This window comes from Dermacentor andersoni, chromosome 11 (genome assembly GCF_023375885.2).
Source record: "Dermacentor andersoni chromosome 11, qqDerAnde1_hic_scaffold, whole genome shotgun sequence".
In the NCBI taxonomy this organism is placed as follows: Eukaryota; Metazoa; Arthropoda; class Arachnida; order Ixodida; family Ixodidae; genus Dermacentor; species Dermacentor andersoni.
Window position 1 is genome coordinate 96,613,826 of NC_092824.1, and position 18,650 is coordinate 96,632,475.

The following is an 18,650-nucleotide window of genomic DNA, read 5'->3' on the forward strand; positions in this document are numbered from 1 at the left end:
GGTAGCTCGTCTGCTTGACCTCCCTGCCTTTCATGTCCTTGCTCTCTCCCTCTCTCTCGACTGCTCTTCCCTTTCCGGCACGCAATCTTTAACTCTAATAGTCCACCGCTTATCCATCCTACGCATTACAGCTACATTTTTTTTCTCTTAACTTGAACTCGAATATCGGCTATCCCCGTCTGCTTTCTGATCCCCACCGCTCTCTCATGTCTCCTAAAGCTACGCCATACCCTCCTCCTCCGCTAACCTCCTCGCACTCTCTTCGCTATCGCCGTCTTTCATCTTGCGCTGCACTCCGCGTTCGCTTTCGTCCTTCGCTGTGTTCGTTCGCTGGGTTCGGCGGACAATGCCGACACTAGCCGCAGGAACGTGCGTCTAAGAGCTGCACTCTAAAAAGGCACCGGGTAGAAACAGACCGTTATACCATACACTGGTCTCACTAACAATGCAGCATGGCCAAGGGAAAAGCAATGTTTGTCATTATGACCATCTGCGCTGACCAACGCCGAACAAATGTTCTCCCATAATGATACATTCGGTCTTGAGAAACTCAGGGATATAAGCTTGTAGCCGCCACAGCAGCGGATATATAGCCCTCGGTGACCGCCTATGCAAAGATGGCCAACCGCGCTTTCTCACGATTACGAATTCCCCAGATATGACCTGAATATATGCGACACTTCTCTGTGAACACCCCTTGTCGTAAGCATTCGTCCCTCGAGAACAACCACACATCGCCTTCGTCCTCGTGACATTGCTACACGGACGTCTCACACTGTGCATCCGCCTGATTTCGTGTTTGCATTTTGGAACAGCTTCTGAACCGTGTAGAGCACAAGTGTACGAGCTGAAGGCTTTGCTTAAACATTGCGTGAACATACTCGCTGCATGGGATGAGATGAAACAATTGTGCGCATCGCCGTTAGTTGTGTAGCATTTATTACACATTTTCGTTTCAAATAAATTATATCAAGTGCATTGAATCAGCATTCTTCTTCATTGGTGCTGCCACTAAATAAACGATCAAAAACAAGCTGGAACGTTAGCAAACAGAAACCTGCCTGCAGTATTTCTAGATTACTCTGTCGCCAAGTTTTCAAGTACACATCAAATTCAAGAACGTGCTGAACAGGCAACTGTACTACATTTGTCTAACCGCAGATATGCCAACTCCACGAGCGCGACAGAGAAAGCGGTTACAGCGAAAAGCAGCGGATGCCACATCGCCTGGCCTCTACTCCAAAAGTCGATTGAACTTGTTCAAAACAGTTCCAAGCATTGTGCTCACCTCGTCTGCTCGGAAGCCGAACTTGGTCCGTCTGTCCGTCTCCGCGTTGTTTGAACCAAGAGCCGCGGCGATGGCCTACACAAACGAGTAACTATTATTGATCCAGCCATTTCGTGCTGTCTTTAAAAAAAAGCGGCTTGAGTTGCGTTCGGACGTTATAGGCTGAAGAGATTCACGAAAGCAGTTGAACACCCTTTCCCACAACCACTGCACCATCGATGGCAAACTGACATCAAACGTGAAAGCAAACCGCGATATAAATTCAAGCTACATCGTCCGGTAATGCAGCGAAGAAAATCTTTAAATAAGAGCAAATGGCCGAAATCGAACTGCGCAAAAGGAAGGAAGTTAGCACAGACGCTGATATTGCCTATATTAACCAACAACTCTGGCTACTTGTCTCTTTTATAGAGAAATTGGTAGATAAATAAACTTTTCACCACCTACGATTTCTTAACACATACTTCTGATCGGCAGCCGATGAAATCACAACAGTTGGCCACCAGGTTAGCATAGTGGGCATCAGATCCACAGAACATGAAGGTGGGGGAGGGGAGGGTCCTTAAAACACCAGGCTGCGAGAAAAGCTGGTCACCAGATCCGCAGGGCAGGCAACACAATACCTGGCCGCTTGAACAACCCAGTAACCGAAGTTGGCGTGACCTGGGTTGATTGAGCTTACGCGCGTACCCAGTGACACATACCCAGCAACCCAAGTTTAAGTCGATGATGTTGACTGAAGGGCAGTACGTACGCTATGGCACACAAAAAACAATGCTGGGCTTTTACGCGCCAAAACCATTAGAGAGTTATAAGGAACGCCATAGCGGGGAACCCGAAAATAATTTTGATCATGAAGGGTACTTTAACGTGAACCCAAGGCACAGTACACGGGCGTCCTTGCTTTTCGCCTCCAGTTGAAATGCGGACACCGCGGCCGGGATTTTATCCCGAGCCTTGAGGTTCAGTAGCGAAACGCCAAATCCAATACCCACCACGGCGGGTAATGGCCCACAACAAGCGACAAAATTTAGTGTGAAAGTGGTTCGCTAGTGGGCAGAACATACACTCTGACCAAGAATGGCGTTAGAGAAGTTCACTAAGGAGCTGCATATAGCAGTCACCCAAGTTTGTCTGCACATTTGTTTTGAACCTTCCTCAGCAACGCAGCCCGATGTTCTACCCATTAGACCACGGAATACCCGGTGACCCAAGTTGGCGTCAAATAGGTTAGATACGAATGACCAAACAAACCAATAGACAAGCAAACATACCGCAAACTGAGTGAAGTTCAGAAGGAATGGTAACTACGAAAGTGCAACAGCGAGTGTCCGCGGCCATCGAGTGCGACGCGTTCGTGTTTGCCTGTGCGCGTGATAACGTGCTTGTTAAATTTGTTAATAAGCGAATATTTACAGCAGTTTATGTCAGTAATAAAACGACCCACCTTACTTCGTACAGTTTAGTGTGCGTGAAATCGTTTTAGAGGCAATTACCTTGGCAGAGCAAAATGCAGTGGAAAAATTACGACGCGTAAGTCATGTCTTCGATGCACTCACCTTGCTTGCCTCACTCGAATAGTAGGCCACCGTGCTGCCTCCCCATGCTTGACACGGTGATGACGCACGAGAGGCCAGCATAGTTTTTACCCGACAGATGAGTGCACGGCACGAACATGTTGATCTCGTGTCGTTCGTTCTCGGCACCAATGAAAAATAAAAGACACCGCACGCACATGTGAGAAACACGGTGAAAGGGATGATGACACGAAACATTTAACTATTCTGTAAACCATCATATAGCGATCTCAGCACAATGCGAGAAACGCTTTCCGCCTTATACTCGGTATACCGTCACAGAGCTGGTGTGATCGCCTACGAAAGTCATCGTCCTAAATGTCGTTCTCGAACCACAGGGCGTCCGCGCATCGATAATAGTTACATATTTAAGCAAAACTTATAGTGAGCAACACAAACAGGGACGAAGAAAAGGAGCAACACAAGGACGAGTGCTTGCCCTCGTGTTGCTACTTTTCTTCGTCGCTGTTTGTGTTGCGCACTATAAGTTTTGTTTAATAATGAATCTGTTCCGACTAGGCCGACTCGCAGTTATGCTTCAGTTCATAATAGTTATTTTTTTTTATTCACGTAACCTAAAAGCCCGTTTACGGGTATTACATAGGGGGTTCAAAAAACGCCATGAATGAACAATATACATAGCACCGCAAGTAATACAAGATACAAGATTACAAATACGAAATTGATATATATAAATGAAAGATTGCGACAAACAAATAAAAGATTGAAATATCAGATAAAACTAAAGGTCTTCAAACCCCTATTACGTGCAGTATGCATCCAGCACTTCAGTTTATTAACAAAGGCATCGTAATTGTCCTCGGAAGCGATTTCAGCTGGCAGTTTGTTCCGATGGTAGATTCCAATGGTAGTGACTGATGCACAAGTTCAGTACGGACGAACTTTGGCTGTACTTTAAAAGGGTGATCTAATCGGAGAAAGACATCAATGACCGGTTTGATACGGGCTTCTGTGAATGCCTAGGAATTATTATATAGTCGTTAAAAGTGAAATAGTAGTGTAACAAGGCTTTTTTGGAGGATGCATAAATTTCGAGATGATTTAACGTCGTTCCGCTGTAGTGGCGAGAATAGCTTTTCGTGACAAATCTAGCAGCCTCATTCTGTAACGATTAGAGCTTGTTGGTAGGGTATTCTTGATGTTGATTCCAAATGATAGCGGCATATTCCAGTTGCGGTCTAACGAAAGTAACGTATGATAAAATTTAGTCCCTTGGTTTCCGGAGTACGAGTGGCGCCTGAAAAAAAAAAAAAAAAAAGACAGACGGTTCTCGACGTTTTGCTCCCTCTGTAATCAATGTGCTGGTGCCATGTCAAGTCTGAAGAAATGCGAACTCCTAGTCATTTCACTGCGGACACATTTTCAATGTCCACGTTATCGCCATCTGCCATTTTTCGCACCACTTAACGAGTTCATCAAGGTCCGACTGCGGGAAATTACTATCATCAGGATTGATCTTTCTGTAAATAACGCAGTCGTCCGAAAATTACCTGACAGTGGAAGTAAGCTTATTGCTTATGTCAATGTAAATACCGAACAGAGGAGGCCCAAGCACCGGTCCCTCAGGCCCACTATATTTTACAGGTTTCAGTGCGGAGCAAGGTTCATGCAGAAACAAGCAGCTGTCGGTGACCTAGAAAATTAACGCTGCAGTTCATCACATTCCTGCCTATGTAAGGGTTACCGATTTTCATTATAAGGCGATTATGAGTCACCTTATCATTTTTGCAAGGTCGATGGATACAGCATCTATTCTAATTAAACTGCGTACGGCATCGTGAAGGTTAGCCGTCAGTTCAAATAACTGACCGGCAGAAATGTCCACGCATGAACTAGTGTTAGTTTGATAAGAAAAATAGGTGTGACAATGTAAGCACTTCAGTATAGCATTAGTAATTACGTGTTCAAATGTTTTACAGGGCAGCTTAGTTAATGACATGGGCCTGTAATGTATGAAGAACGGTCTCCAGATTAAAATACAGGTATAACACGAGCAATTTTCCATGCATCAGGCACGGAACCTGTGTAAATAAACCTATGAAATAATGCAGAAAAATAACGCGGGCTAACGTTGCTTTAGTTAGCTTGAGCAGTTTGGGGCAGATACCATCAGACCCTAGACGGTGAATTGCTTGTTCTATTCCTTCTTGCATAGCCACAATGTCGTCCATGGTGGTACTTATAGAACCCGTATGTCCACTTGGGGGGATAGAAATTTCGTCAGTAAACACTGAGCAAAACTACAGAATAAATTGTGTGGCCACCTGTGTGGGCAAAACAATGTCACCATTATTTTAAGATTAGCTGTAGAGAACTTAGGGTTGATTACTTTCCAATATATTTGCAGTTCTTTCCAAGTGGCCTGCATGTTCTTAATTTTCCAGTTCACCTACATAGTCCGATATACATCAACGCTAGCTGAAACGCAAATTTACGGGCCTTGCTGTTTTCTAGCAAGATATTATTGGGCTGATTGACCATAAACGATGGACAGTAAAAGAGGAAAGAAGGCGCATGCAAGCGAAGCAGACATACCAGCTCCCAACAGATATACCTGATCCCAACAAACGAATCATTCTGGAAAAGGCCTGAAGGTCAATAATGTGTGATCACAGCTAAGAACAAAAAAAAGCAGAAATGAAGCACAAAATTTTACGTTGTGCAGAATGGCTCAGGCCATCCACTCCATGATACCATAATTCCTCAAATGAGTCAAAAACCAATGTCGTGTGATGCTGACACACATGAAACCGCCATAGGTTTTTGCCTCCGTTATCTCTCTCGCCGCAGTTGACTCTTATGGATATCAGATTTTGGTTTCCTTGAATTTTCGGTGATAACCGTATGCCTTCAAGTTGAACGCCACTTGCATATTCTCCTGACAATGGAGTTGCGCTCATTCAGCATTTGCTTAACACCTCGTGTAATTTTCCCTACGTAATGGCTGCAAACTTTGTGACGAATGTCAGATTTCATCTTCTGTTCATGCTATCAAAGGACCGTGGTGCGTGTCATGAGTCTTGCTACAAGAATCAGTTCTTGCTTATAAGATTGCAGCTTTTTGATGCCGACATTCTCACGGGTATAAAGTATTTTCTCTTTGTTGTGGGAATTGGTGTTAAAGGCAAGGTATCAGTGCTATGGTATGACTGAGCCAACGGAATGGAGAGAGAGAGAGAGAGAGAGGGAGAGAGAGAGAGGGAAGGCAGGGATGTTAACCAGTCAAGAGTCTGGTTGGCTACCCTACGCTGGGGGAAATGAGAAGGTTGAAAGAAGAGAGATTAATTTGTAGTAAAAGACCAGGGTTATGTTGAATTCCTTATCAAGAAAACGAAATTCGCGATTGGTGATCAGCTTGTAGAATAATATATATCAAGGAAAATTAGTCAAAGATGATCTTCATCAAGGCTAGGAAACTTACCGGAAAATAAAATCGGTTGGATCAGATACGGTACACATTACTAAATCATGATGGGCAGTTTACTGTTATCCTTGAAATGTGTACAGTAGCAATACAAGGCGTAGATGCTTTATAACGAAATCTTGATACGAGCAATGTTAGGCACATAATACAGAGACATGAAAAGAGCGATGTGGACTAGAGAGCTAACAGGGGTAGTCGATATTTTAGTTGACATTACGAGCAAAACATGGAGCTCGGCCGGCCATGTATTGCGTAGGGCAGATACCAGGTGATTTACCAGAGTAACACAATGGATTTCAACGGAGGGGAAGTGCAGTCGAGGACGGCAGGGAATTAGGTGGTGTGGTGAAATTAGGAAGCTGGAAGCATAAGGTATAATCAGCTGGTGCACGACAAGGGTTATCGGAAATTGCTGGGAGAGGACATAAATAGGTTGCTGGTGATGATGATGACTGCCTTAATTATTTTTCCCTTAGTGTCAGCTTTCTTTTCCATTGCTAAACATTTTTACAGTCACCTTCACTAATATATGCAATGAGGTGCAATTAGTAACCAGACGAACAAACACTGTCAGATTGTACAAGAAAAAAATTAAGCGACGAATACTCAAGAAAGGAGATTATTTTCCATTGAAAACCCCAATGCGGCATTACATTAAAGATATGCCGGTTGGTTTTTATCGTGAGAGCGTGGCATTGGTTGCGCTATAGGATAAAGAGTTTGGAATTTCGCAATGGATGACCTTAAACATAATATTACTCCTATTTTTAATTTTTAGTTAGAAAAGTGCGCCATGCTCGCGTGCTTCGCTTGTATTAGTCCATTTATGCCCTGTCCGCATTATTTGCACTATAGTAACAACGAGCCCAAATAGCACACTTTTTCGTTATGTTTTATGTTCATGAGAAGGTAAGCACAAGTACATACTAAGTACAAAGAGTCAAGCATTGAGCAGGATAACGTGGCGTCTGGAGCAGCAAAGCGAAGAACAGACTGAATGCTTGAATTACTTATCAGCTGATGGTTTCGTTATGACGCAGCCTGTACATAAACTTGAGAACAAACACGACTTACGAAAAGTAATGAAGTACAAAATGTCAATGGAAGGTATTCCGTCCATTGTTCATTGTTCTACAACCGGCAATGTTTCAGTTGGCCCAAAATAGCGCTTTAATATGTCTAATGCCTGCCACATGGAAAAAAAGTGGTGCAACTCCTAAGCATATCTTGGACTTTATGCGACGCGAAGCTTAGGTGAAGCAGAAATGAAGCGTGCAATCAAATAATACGCATCCAGCGACGATTCGTGCAAATGTGTTCACTTTCATACCGTGGAGCGTCTAATTAAACACAATGTTTATGCTAATCCACCAAAAAGGCCACAACTTCAATCTCATAGAATTTCTTATATTTCGCGCATGGTTTTCGCCGCTTCCTGTAGAGGGCGCTGCGCGTAACATGTGCCACGCGCTCGAGTGTTCCCTCTAACAATAGCAGGCCCACCTGCAGAACCGCCATATTTTTGAACGCGAACACGGGAGCGCATGGGTTTCTGTACTACGAGCGCAGTTATCCGTCGTCTCTAGCCATCCGTGCGTATGCGCGGAGTAGCTTCCCTTCAAGCGCATCTTCATTAGAGCGTTCGCTTGTCTGCTAGCTGTCTTTTTTTTTTTTTTTTTTGTCAGTTGTGACCGCATTATGAGCAACCGAAATTCGGATGCTTCCAGTTAAGACAGTATATTCCTAATCCTTAGCCTTATCTTAATCACCAGGAAATCGTTACGCAATTTTCTTTTTATTCTCAATGCAGAAAACAAGCAATGAAACACAAACATCCAAACTTTTATTTGGCGCACTTTTCAAGAAATGTTGAAAAATCTTGAAGTGGGAGCTGTAGCTGAAGTCGCTGCTTGATACTTCGTTAATATATTGGCACATCCCCTTTCGCCGCAGCACCTGCTCTCATTCTAGAAGGTATTGAAGACATAGGTCAGCCACAAAGTTACTTGCTCCAAGATGCTCCCCACTCTTGGCAAACAGCTACCCACAGCTTGTCCGCAGTCGCCGAATAAATCTGGTGTCGCACCATGGCTGCTCTTATGCGCCCCCGTATATTTTCGCAGACGTTCTTGTCAGCTCCCTTGGCCGGCCAGGACTCTACGGGTTTCTAGCTGCTGTTTCACAAACTTCGCAGTGCGCACCGGCGCAGGGTCATGCTGGAGCACAGATTCAGCATCGGGGAAAGCGATGCGAGCGTAAGTGGGGAGGGTGTTGTCCCAAGATTTCGCTACAGTAGCACTGCGAAGTAAGAGCCCCCTCGATGTGGTGTGGAGACCCGAGACCATGCCCTGAACGCCGGGCCCAACACGTTCACGCAGGTGCGTCGGCTCGCGGCGACTCCCTGCACATTGGTTGGCTCGTCACTGCATGGAAATGGCATTAAATTTAGTCCTTCTCACAAAGTCAAGACCGGTCGGAAAAAAGTTCTTACCGTGTCCTTCTTGGTAGCCGCATTCGCACGCGTTGGTTTGACGCGTTCAAAAAGTCGACTCCTCCAAGATCACTCGACGCCAGTCATCGGAAGTCCACGAGGCACGCGCTTCGGCCAATTGCAATCGTGACACTTTGTTCGAAGAGTGCGATGATGGGCTTTTCCGCAGCCACGGAACTTCGCTGTCCACCACAACCTAGACGTCGTCGTATGGTAACAACGGAAGAGTCGACATCCAACAGCTCCCACGCTCTTCCGTCGCGGACTCAAACGGGTTATATCCACGACTGCAGCTACCATAAGTGCGTCCTCTTAGTCCGTCGTTGTACTTGGTCGACGCCTATGTGGGGCGTCCGAAATGCACCTTTCCTTGGTGAATGCTTGGATAACCCTGTTGACAGTACATAGCCGATGGGGCACTGAGGATATCTCTTGGGCGAAAGTGCGAAAATGTCCCACCTTTCTTCTTCGGGAACACAGGCCGTGCTGAGATCGACAGCCGCTCTGATCAATGTGGAAATATGAACGTACTATATACATATACCAGAAAAAAACGTTTCTGGATCGGGGTAAATCTGTTCAGTGAAGTAGAACACGTATGAAGGGATTGATTGAGGTTTCGGCCAGGGTCCCGCCTTCATCAGACTACAATGCATGGCAGGAACAGTTTATATACATGCGCATATCAAGCAGATGAAGATATGTGTACATAAAAAGCGAGGAAAATGCGCGAAGAGAATGCGCGAAGAGAATGCGCGTCAATCGTTCTGACGAACAGTTGGTACATGTCTAAACATATAGCATTTGCAAAGGCATCTCAAGATACGCACAAAATATGGAATTCGAAATAATTATCAAGTGACAGCAAAAAACGTAGCCGAATAGGTGCTATGTCACCAATCAAGAACAACAAATGAAAACAAAAGCGGAAAATAGTGACGTGCTAGTGAAAGGGCAATATGGTGCCGTACTGGTAAAAAAAGCAGGGAAACGAGGGAAGATGTGACGGGCTATGTGGCCAGGCAACTCAATTTTCCAACACTTTCATTCAAACCAGGCGCGACAGTATCAAACTTATAGATAAGAAAGGATTCACGGGCTATCATAATTTGAACGAAATCCCGATTCAAGCAAGGTGACTAATCTTATCAAATGAGAGGTCAGGGAGATGTACGTGCTTTGACATAGGTAGGTTGGGCAACGTATTAGCGTGAGATTTGCGATTGTTAAGGCGCAATCTGAAAGGCCGTTCTGTTTGTCCAATATACCATTTCTTGCACAGTGTACATTCAAGCATGTGTATTACGTATTTAGTATCGTAGTTGAAATCGCCTTTGATCTTTAAATGAAAGTTTGAAGACGTACTAGTGACCTGTTGCGATGTACATAGAGATGTAGGGGCATACTTTGAATCGCGGTTTTCGGCAAGGATGGCTTCCGATGGCGTCAGGGCAGTCATACTTAGATAATATATCTCAAATATTTCTAGCTCTATGGTACACTACTTTAGGTGGTTCAGCGAAGATGCCTTTAGGGCGTTCACTTTGCATTAGAATATTTGGTGTTTCTTTAGTACACCTTAAACACGCGGGACTGACGCCGAATGAGTTAGGACAAGATTTGTGTAGGGTTAGGTAGTCCTTTTCTTCGCAGTGGACAGAAGCGTCCTACGGTCATGCTCGTCTGCGCGTTTTATTGCGTCGTGAATTAGTTGTGGCGGATAATTTTGTTTGACTAAAGAGTTCTTTGGGGCTGCGCAATTTTTTTGAAACCCGGATTGTTCAGAGCAGATTATTTTGAAACGTAAGGCCTGACTATACGGAATGCTAGTCGTGCAATGTTCAATGTGGTTACTATCGAAGTGCAAATATTGATATTGGTCCGTCGGTTTTTTGTACAGGGCAGTTGATAGTTTATAATTTAGCACTGAAACGCTGACATCAAGGAAGTTCATAGTAGACGCAGAATACAGGTGAGAAAACGATATGGATGGATGGGCATTGTTAAAGTCAGAAATGGAAAGCAGCTCCTGTTCACCATGTGACCAAATCACAAAAACATCGTCGATGTAACGCTCCTAATACAAAGGTCTTAGCGCCCGTGTTAGCAAAAATTTATTTTCTAGCTCACCCATATATATATATATATATATATATATATATATATATATATATATATATATATATATATATATATATATATATATATTGACGAAGTTGGGGCCGATCCGCGTACCCATTGATGTTGCACTAACTTGGATATAGTGTTCACCTTGAAATTAGAAGTTGTTTAGTTCTAAAATAAGTGTCTGAAAGTGGCCAACGTATTGCTGTCGATTAGTTGCTCGGGTAATGCTGCTTCGTAAGAATTGATGATTGCCCTGATGCCATCTGCATGCGGAATTGTTGGTGTACAAGGATGCTAAACCAAGTGCAACTGAAAGAGAGCCTTGAGGAATATTGAAATCGGTAATATCTGACAAAGTCGATAGTATCGCTTACGAAAGACAAAACTGTAGCTGGGGTATTACTAATGAGGGAATCTACGCAGCTAAAAAAAAAAAAAGTTATCTGACTGCACCTATACCGGAAAGGATGGGACGACCAGGGTTGGTTATCTTAAGTATTTTAGGGAAAAGATAAAAGTGACCGGCAACAGGACTTAGTGGAATGACAGAATGGATTGCGTTGTCAGGTACCTTTTTCTTATTAACGAGATCATGCACCGTGCTTTTGATCAGAGATTTGTATTGTTCAGTGGGGTCATGATTAAGGCGTTTATAAATAAAATGAGGCATCTGCTAGTTGTCTGTGTGCCTCTGCGGCATAATCGGACTTGTTCTTTATGACAGCGGCACCACCTTTGTCGGCAGGCTTAATGACGATGCTGTTGCGAGGGGATAGGGTATCTAGTGCTTTCACTTCCTTGGCGGACAATTTACGGCGGCCTCGCTGTACTGCTTTGATATACATATCCAAACATCTATTGCGTAGTCAACGATGGTCCCAGTGCTTGCCAGAAGGCAACGCGTTTTTCGAATAGCTCGAATTGGGCCGATCATGCAAGTATTCGTGTAGGCGCAGGTTACGGGCGAAATTATCCAAATCTTTCAGCAGTTGAAATTCACTGTGTACGCCTGTAGCTGGAAAGAAATTGAGACCACGACGCAGAACACAGCACTCATCAGCTGTTAGTAAAATGTCCGAGATATTAGCGATATTGTTCTGCTCTGGAATTATCATGATAATTCTTTCAAATTTCATATTTTGTGCGTATCTTGAAATGATGTGCTTGGAAACGCCATCTGTTTAGAGATGTATCAACTGTTCGTCAGAACGATTGACACGCATTCTGTTCGCGCATTTTTTTTACGGTTTTTATATAAACATATCTTCATCTGGTTGATATGCGCATGTACATAAACTGTACCTACGCCATGGATTGTATTTAGATGAAGGCCGGTGCCCGGCCGAAACGTGAATAAATCACTTCATACGCTCGTTTACTTCACTGTGTGTGTGTGTGTGTGTGTGGTATATATATATATATATATATATATATATATATATATATCCTCAAAGACGGGAGGTTACAACATGCCCTCGAGTATAATACGCAAGTTGCCCCTACAGTGTTTTCACTATGGGACTTCCTTCTGTACAATATCATATCCACATTTGTGCATGCTTTATACCTTGCTTCAGGACAAAGTATTATCTTGGCAACGTTGGCAAAACATAAGTTTCAAGTTTGTTCCTACATCATGTGGAACGTAATTGCAAGTTCAGCACTGCTACCGCTCTTTGGGCGTACGGCTCACTTATTGCGGCACGTGTGCAGTAGAAGACAGGCACGTGCTTGCGGGGCGCAAATACTTACGGCGCATGCGCACTGCTTCTCGGCGCTAAACTGAGCTGGCAGTACGAAAAGCCACGCACTTCCGTGCTCATGCTCAGAAAGATCGCGACTGTACATGGTCGCCTGTGACTGTCTACGCAAAGCTGCTGAACCGCGCTTTCCTTCAAGACTACTGCTGCCGGCAATAGTCTTGAATCACTATTGCCGGCAGATGCCGGCAATAGTGATTAAATGGGCTTTTAGCAAGTGATGAATAGCGTTTCCGAATATGTAGCAAACAGGCTATGTTTTCTACGCGCCGACACCAAATCCGTCGACGTGCTGCATTTGTCAAACGGTTGATATGACTATTTCGCCAGCACGAAAAAACGCGATTTAAGCAAAAATCAGCCTAAGGCACATATCGCATAGCTGGTACTTAACAAGTTCATTAGGCGCAATTACTTGACTTCGAAGCAATAGAAAGGATTGTGTTCACCTTGTCTCTTGGGAAGCAGAACACGGCCGGGCTCTTCGTCCACCAGTTGATCGAACCAGCAGCGCCGTGTATGTCCTGCATGCACGAGCAGCCAGCATTCTTTCAGTCAAATTGTGGCGCCTTCGAAGAGGCAGCGGCCGCACGGCACAAGCTAAAATTATTCACGAAAACAGATGAATCCTCTTGCGCTCAGTCACGTGAACCAATGAACGGTAATATGGCAGCGAACGCGAAAGCAAGCCGCGTAAATCAGTGCTGGCTACCTAGCCTAGTACATGTACAGCGGCAAAGGCAACGTTGAAGCACGAGGAAATGGCCTAAGTTGTACAGCGTGATAGGAACGAATTTATTTTTTTCAACCCGTCGACGTCAATTTCAGTGCCGTGCTGCACTGAACTGGCAACTGTACGGATTTCATCTAATGGTTGGTAAGCCTACATCGCGAGCAGGAAAGAGTTTTACAGCAAATTGCAAGGCACTTAGCACAGCTGAACGCGAAATGTTGATTGCGCGTTATTATTTCGAAACAGTTGCAAGGATTGGCCTCACCTCTTCTGCTGGGGTAACCGTAGGTTGGCCCGGCTGTCCGTCCCTGCTTCGTTCGAACCACGAGCCATCGGAAAGTCCTACGAAAATGAGCAGCCAGCATTCCCATCACGCTGCGGTCCTTTCGAAAAGTTGCGGCTTGACGCCAGAAGCTTACGCTATTCACGAAAGCATGTGAGTGCTATTGTTACGCAGCCACATGCGCCCACATAAGGCAGAATGGCCGCCAAGATCCAAGCAAGCCGCGATATCAGTGCAGGCTACATCGCTTGCTGTCGAGACGAAGGCAACGTCGAAGTGCAGAGAACTCGCCGAAAAAAAAATGGCGCGAAGCAAACCATGACAAAGACGCTGTTTTGACCGATGTTAACCTACCAAATCGGCCAACTTGCCGGCTCGACGAAGAAATTTCGATAGAAAGAAAGAGAGAGGGAAACAAACTCTTGCCGCCGGCGATTCTTTAGCTTCTGCCTGACCATGTGCTTCACTAGCAGAACGAAAGACGACGGCTTTATCTGTAGTTCGCAGTACACGCGAGCGCGTGGCAAACAGCCTCGTGGGTCAGATGTGATGCGCCACGGCGAGGTGAAAAAGTAAGAAGGAGAGGAGGACGCCGATGGGTATTTGGCTTGCACCCTCTGTGCATTGTTGATAATTTATGGGTCATCGTTTGGCAGTTCATGTGCATTTTGGCAGTTCATGTGCAATTCGTTTTGACCCTGCTTATACCCGGGCGTTATATTTTGCAATTCAATTATATTTATCAGTTGAAGAGCCTCACCTCAACATATGTAATGCATGTATTCTATCTTTCTTTTATTCCTTGCTATTGATACTGTGAAACATGTTTTTATATCTCCTCGCATTTAGCTGTCATTTTATGTATTTGCAGTAATCTTGTGCTGACAGCCTTCCAAATGTGCGCTCAATGTCTTCATTGAACTAGCGCTTGGGCTATGGATCCACACAGATTATTCTTACCCCGCCAAATAGAACGATGCGCAATTTAAGAACTCAGAACTGTTTCGTCGTTTTTTATCTAGCTGCTGAAGCGAAAACTAAAGCGCATTCATTGAAGTTCGCAAAATCCCCTAGATAATTTAGATAGGCACAGTAGAGTCTTCAAACGTCCTTTCTTATTGCACTGGAAATGTTTCTGAATATAGATGCATTCCAAGATCCCACACTTCAAACTTCAGAAACCAATCTCGATTTTATTTTTTTTCGCATATGACTGCATCCTTCATTCAACATGCAGGAATACACCTGTACAATCCATTACCTCTGGCGCTTCCTCTTGCAAAAAAAAGAAAAAAAAAACAGGCAAATGTGTTGTACACGTGACAGCGCACGCGTGATAAGCGTCACTGCGATGCGCTGAGCTGTGAAGCTCATCGGCGCCACCGGGACGTTGTAAGTGAACTAACACCACCGGCGTGCGAGACCGGGTGTCGAACTCTCTCGAGGAAGCCACTCCAGAGGCGAACTGTGGACAAGCGTTTGCCTAGTCGCTGTGCTGTAAATACGTAAATAGTCCCCTTCTTTTACTATATTACCCTAACCTCTCTCGCTGTCCTTTCACTCCGCTATTCCCATCAGTGTTGCCAACTGGAAACTAAAAAACCGCTAGTCGCGACCCTGAAGAGCTCTATAACCTGCGATACGAGCGCCCACAATCCGCTAAAGCTCGGCTAAATGCCGACGACAATCAGAACCAAGCTCAGAATGTTTTATTGCGTCTACGCAAAACAGCTAAAAAATTATTACACTTCACATTACCGTTTTCTTCCATAATAGTATAAAAGACATAAATATTAATTAGCGTTTTTTTTTCTGCGAGTGTGAAGAAACAAAGAAATCTTTATTCCGGCATAGTGTGATGCAATATGATTGACACTGTCATCTGGATCCTTAGCCTATGTGGCTAGTTTTGGATCCATTCCACAAAAGCCAGCGTAAATTGCAATACAAAGCAAAAAGAAAAAATTAGGCCATCTCATATACATGATTCAAAGAGGTTTTTTAATGATGCAACAGCATTTGGAAGTTTTCTATTGAAGCCGGGCACTTCATTCGATTCTTGGACCCGACAAATGATAGCGAGCGTTGACCGTATACATTGCGAGTTTTCGACAAGTTGCAATTACTGTGCTCAGCTTATCTATCGTCTCTTGCAGGCGTGAGAAACATTGATGGAAAACCTGGCTTGTTCGAGGTTAGTATTCTGTGGAACTGATAGCTGGGCGAGTTGGTACGAATTCATAGTCAAATATCACAGTCGACAAGGACACAGTCGATTGTGCGCGCTAAATATTTCACTAAGTATTCTGTGGATTATTATAGCTGTCACAGCCCCGAGCTAGGATAAGTGGCGTTATATTTAACTGTGCAAAAAGCTGTGCAGAAGGCGTGTCCCTAGCAGCCGATGCAATTCTCTCATCGCGTGTTCCTGAATTTCGATTAAAGATCATTGTACGAGGCATAAGTGAAACCCCAAGATTATACGCAATATGTCAAATAGCAATGAAAAATGCTGAAATAAATGAGACAATGTTTAACAATGGAAACATATGCGCGCCTTTATTAAGGCATAATAACCAAAATCAATTTTTTTTTAGTTGTTCAATATGTGGTGCCCAGTGTATAGTGACGAGTCAAGACTTATTCCTAGACATTGATGGCTAATAGCTTGTTGGATTTGTGTGCTTCCGTGGTAAAAGTTCCACTTATTAGTAGCAGCTTTTCAGTTAGAAGCAAATATTACATACTTGTTATTTTTGAGGAGTTTAAAACGAGTTTCTTAGTTTCAAACCGTATGCGGCAATTCACTTTGAGCGATTTCATTCGCTTCCTGTAGTTTTTGGTTGGGAACAACTTTATTAATAGTCCTGCAGAACGTTCGCCGACGGGGCCTTAGGTCTCCCACGCGGGGACGTCGAGGTGTTGACTCGCCGCCGCCTCGCGGTCCTGCTGGACGCCCCATAGTTGGTCGCCGAGACTGGGGCTGCGCAAGGCAGTGGCCCACCGAGGCGATCCGGAGTTAGCACCGTGCGGGTTTTTGTTACAGACCCAGAGCATGTGAGTTAAAGTGGCTACATCGGTGTGGAAGACCTTGCATATATTTCTCGGTTACGTACCGGGTAGAGCCTGTGGTATTGTGCCGGGTTAGGGTACGTGAGCGTCTGCAGTTGTCTGCGGGAGGGCCGCTGCCTGCGCCCTGTCCAGCTTGTCGCTGGGCGGAGGGAAGGTTCGGCGGGCCAGGCAGAGGGCCTCGGTAATTTCGTTGTAGCTGGTCAAGCAGTCTTTGGTGCCGTCGCATGGAAGACGGTCGCCGGCGCGGTTCGCGAGCTTGCGCGCCTTGGCATGTGCCGTCTCGTTTCGGTTTCGATGTGTCTCCGATACTTCTCCCGTGTTTGCCGGGAACCACTGGATTCTGGTTTGAAATTCTACCTCCCGCTGGAGTCGTCGATTGCTCAGGGTTCGGGCCGCTCTCCTTGAGATCTATCTTTCGGCGAAGTTTCTGACCGCTTGCCGTGAGTCGCAGAGAGCCGTCGTGCAAGTCGGATCCGCGACGGCGGGTGCCACCGCCGCTTCCTCAACTTCTTCTGCGCGCTCGCACGCTACATTTGCCGATATGTGCGTTTTGCCTGTCGAATAGACGACCGCAACCGGCAATCGCGAGCGTTCTGCGTATTCCGCGGTGTCAACGAACCGTGTCCCCGTTTCTTCTCCGCGAGTGTATAGCAGAGCTCTGGCACTGGCCACTCTTCTTCCACTGGTTCTGTTCCGGATGCCCGTCCCGTGTAATCGGGTTGACTCTTGGCGTTTGTCTGATCGCGTCCGGAACGGCAACTTTCAGGCTTTGTGAGTGGCAACGGTTGTCCAGACTTTCCATATTCTGGCGTCACGTTCTCGTGCCCGCTAATCTTTCTAGTTGTCACATGCCCTCTCTCTACGTCACACTACAAAGCTTCACCTCCTTCCCCCCTCCGTTTTTCACCCCGACACATGCTCCGCCAACATAGAACCCTACACGTTGAAGGAGAAGTCCAAAAGCGGCGTTTCTACTCGTTAGTTAGCCAGTGACGCACTGGATGTGACCGCTAGCGCGAATCCCACGTTAGTGTTGGTAATTACCCTGGACTTTATTATCCGTTGTCGCCTATGTCTCAATTAAGCAGCATTCACTTTCGCGCTACCTTTACAAAGAAACATCACAGTGCTAGCTCTAACTTTTGCATTCTAAAGTCACTAGAATTTAACATTCATCTCTTAAATGGCACAAATTTCCTGTAACTCGGTCCAGCGGTTGCCTATAAAAGTATTTCGGCGTTTCACATGTATTTGTATACGGAAATCTGAGTTTCCCCGAAAGCTTGTTCATAACGTGCACTGATGTCAGGATTGGCCCACCTACCAGCCCACTCTACTTCACGTTCGACGCAACAAACGAAGGCTGGCGAGTTTCTCTATCACACACATTTCTCTATCACCGCACATTTCTCTATCACCTGATTGACAGTGTGAATACGTTCTATTGTTGAGTAGCCTTTACGGAATCCTGAATGGTCCTTTGATTGACAGAAGTCTAAGGGGTTACTGATTCTATTTGCGATTACCTTAGTGAATACTTTGTAGGCAATGGACAGTAAGCTGATCGGTCTATAATTTTGCGTCTTTGGCGTCCCCTTTCTTATGGATTAGGATTATGTCCATAAGAAAGGGGACGCACAACTGTAGTTGACCCTAAATTTTCACAAGAAAGGTTATCGTCTAATGACCAATTCTGCAAGCAGTTACCGAATGAATCTATCTTTAAACCCCGTGAAACATGGTGCGAATTTAAAATAAAAGATCACGCCTACAGCTATCTAGAACACTGTCAAGCGAGCTAGTGTACTGCACACCGGAAGGGAAATAAGTATTTACGATATAAAGTGGGCAACATCCAGAAAGAATGAGTTCTA

General features: G+C 44.9%; 1 protein-coding gene across 1 annotated transcript; it reads right to left on the bottom strand.

The window, feature by feature from the left end:
* Positions 1-28: 28 nt before the first annotated feature.
* Positions 29-15,323, bottom strand: LOC140214127 (uncharacterized). The gene is made up of 4 exons (XM_072285465.1): positions 13,687-15,323; positions 13,138-13,212; positions 2,848-2,894; positions 29-1,363 (listed from the first exon to the last, which is right to left on the bottom strand). The coding sequence occupies exons 1-4, from the start codon at positions 13,790-13,792 to the stop codon at positions 1,235-1,237; spliced, it is 357 nt and encodes a 118-aa protein (XP_072141566.1). The 5' UTR covers positions 13,793-15,323; the 3' UTR covers positions 29-1,234.
* Between the last annotated feature and the right edge of the window lie 3,327 nt (positions 15,324-18,650).

Coding starts and splice junctions, on each gene's coding strand:
- LOC140214127 (XM_072285465.1), bottom strand. CDS start 13,792: ATGGGAATGCTGGCTGCTCATTTTCGTAGGACTTTCCGATGGCTCGTG. Junction 13,213..13,686: donor CGGTTACCCCAGCAGAAGAG/GTGAGGCCAATC, acceptor TCGTGCATGCAG/GACATACACGGCGCTGCTGG. Junction 2,895..13,137: donor TCTGCTTCCCAAGAGACAAG/GTGAACACAATC, acceptor CACCGTGTCAAG/CATGGGGAGGCAGCACGGTG.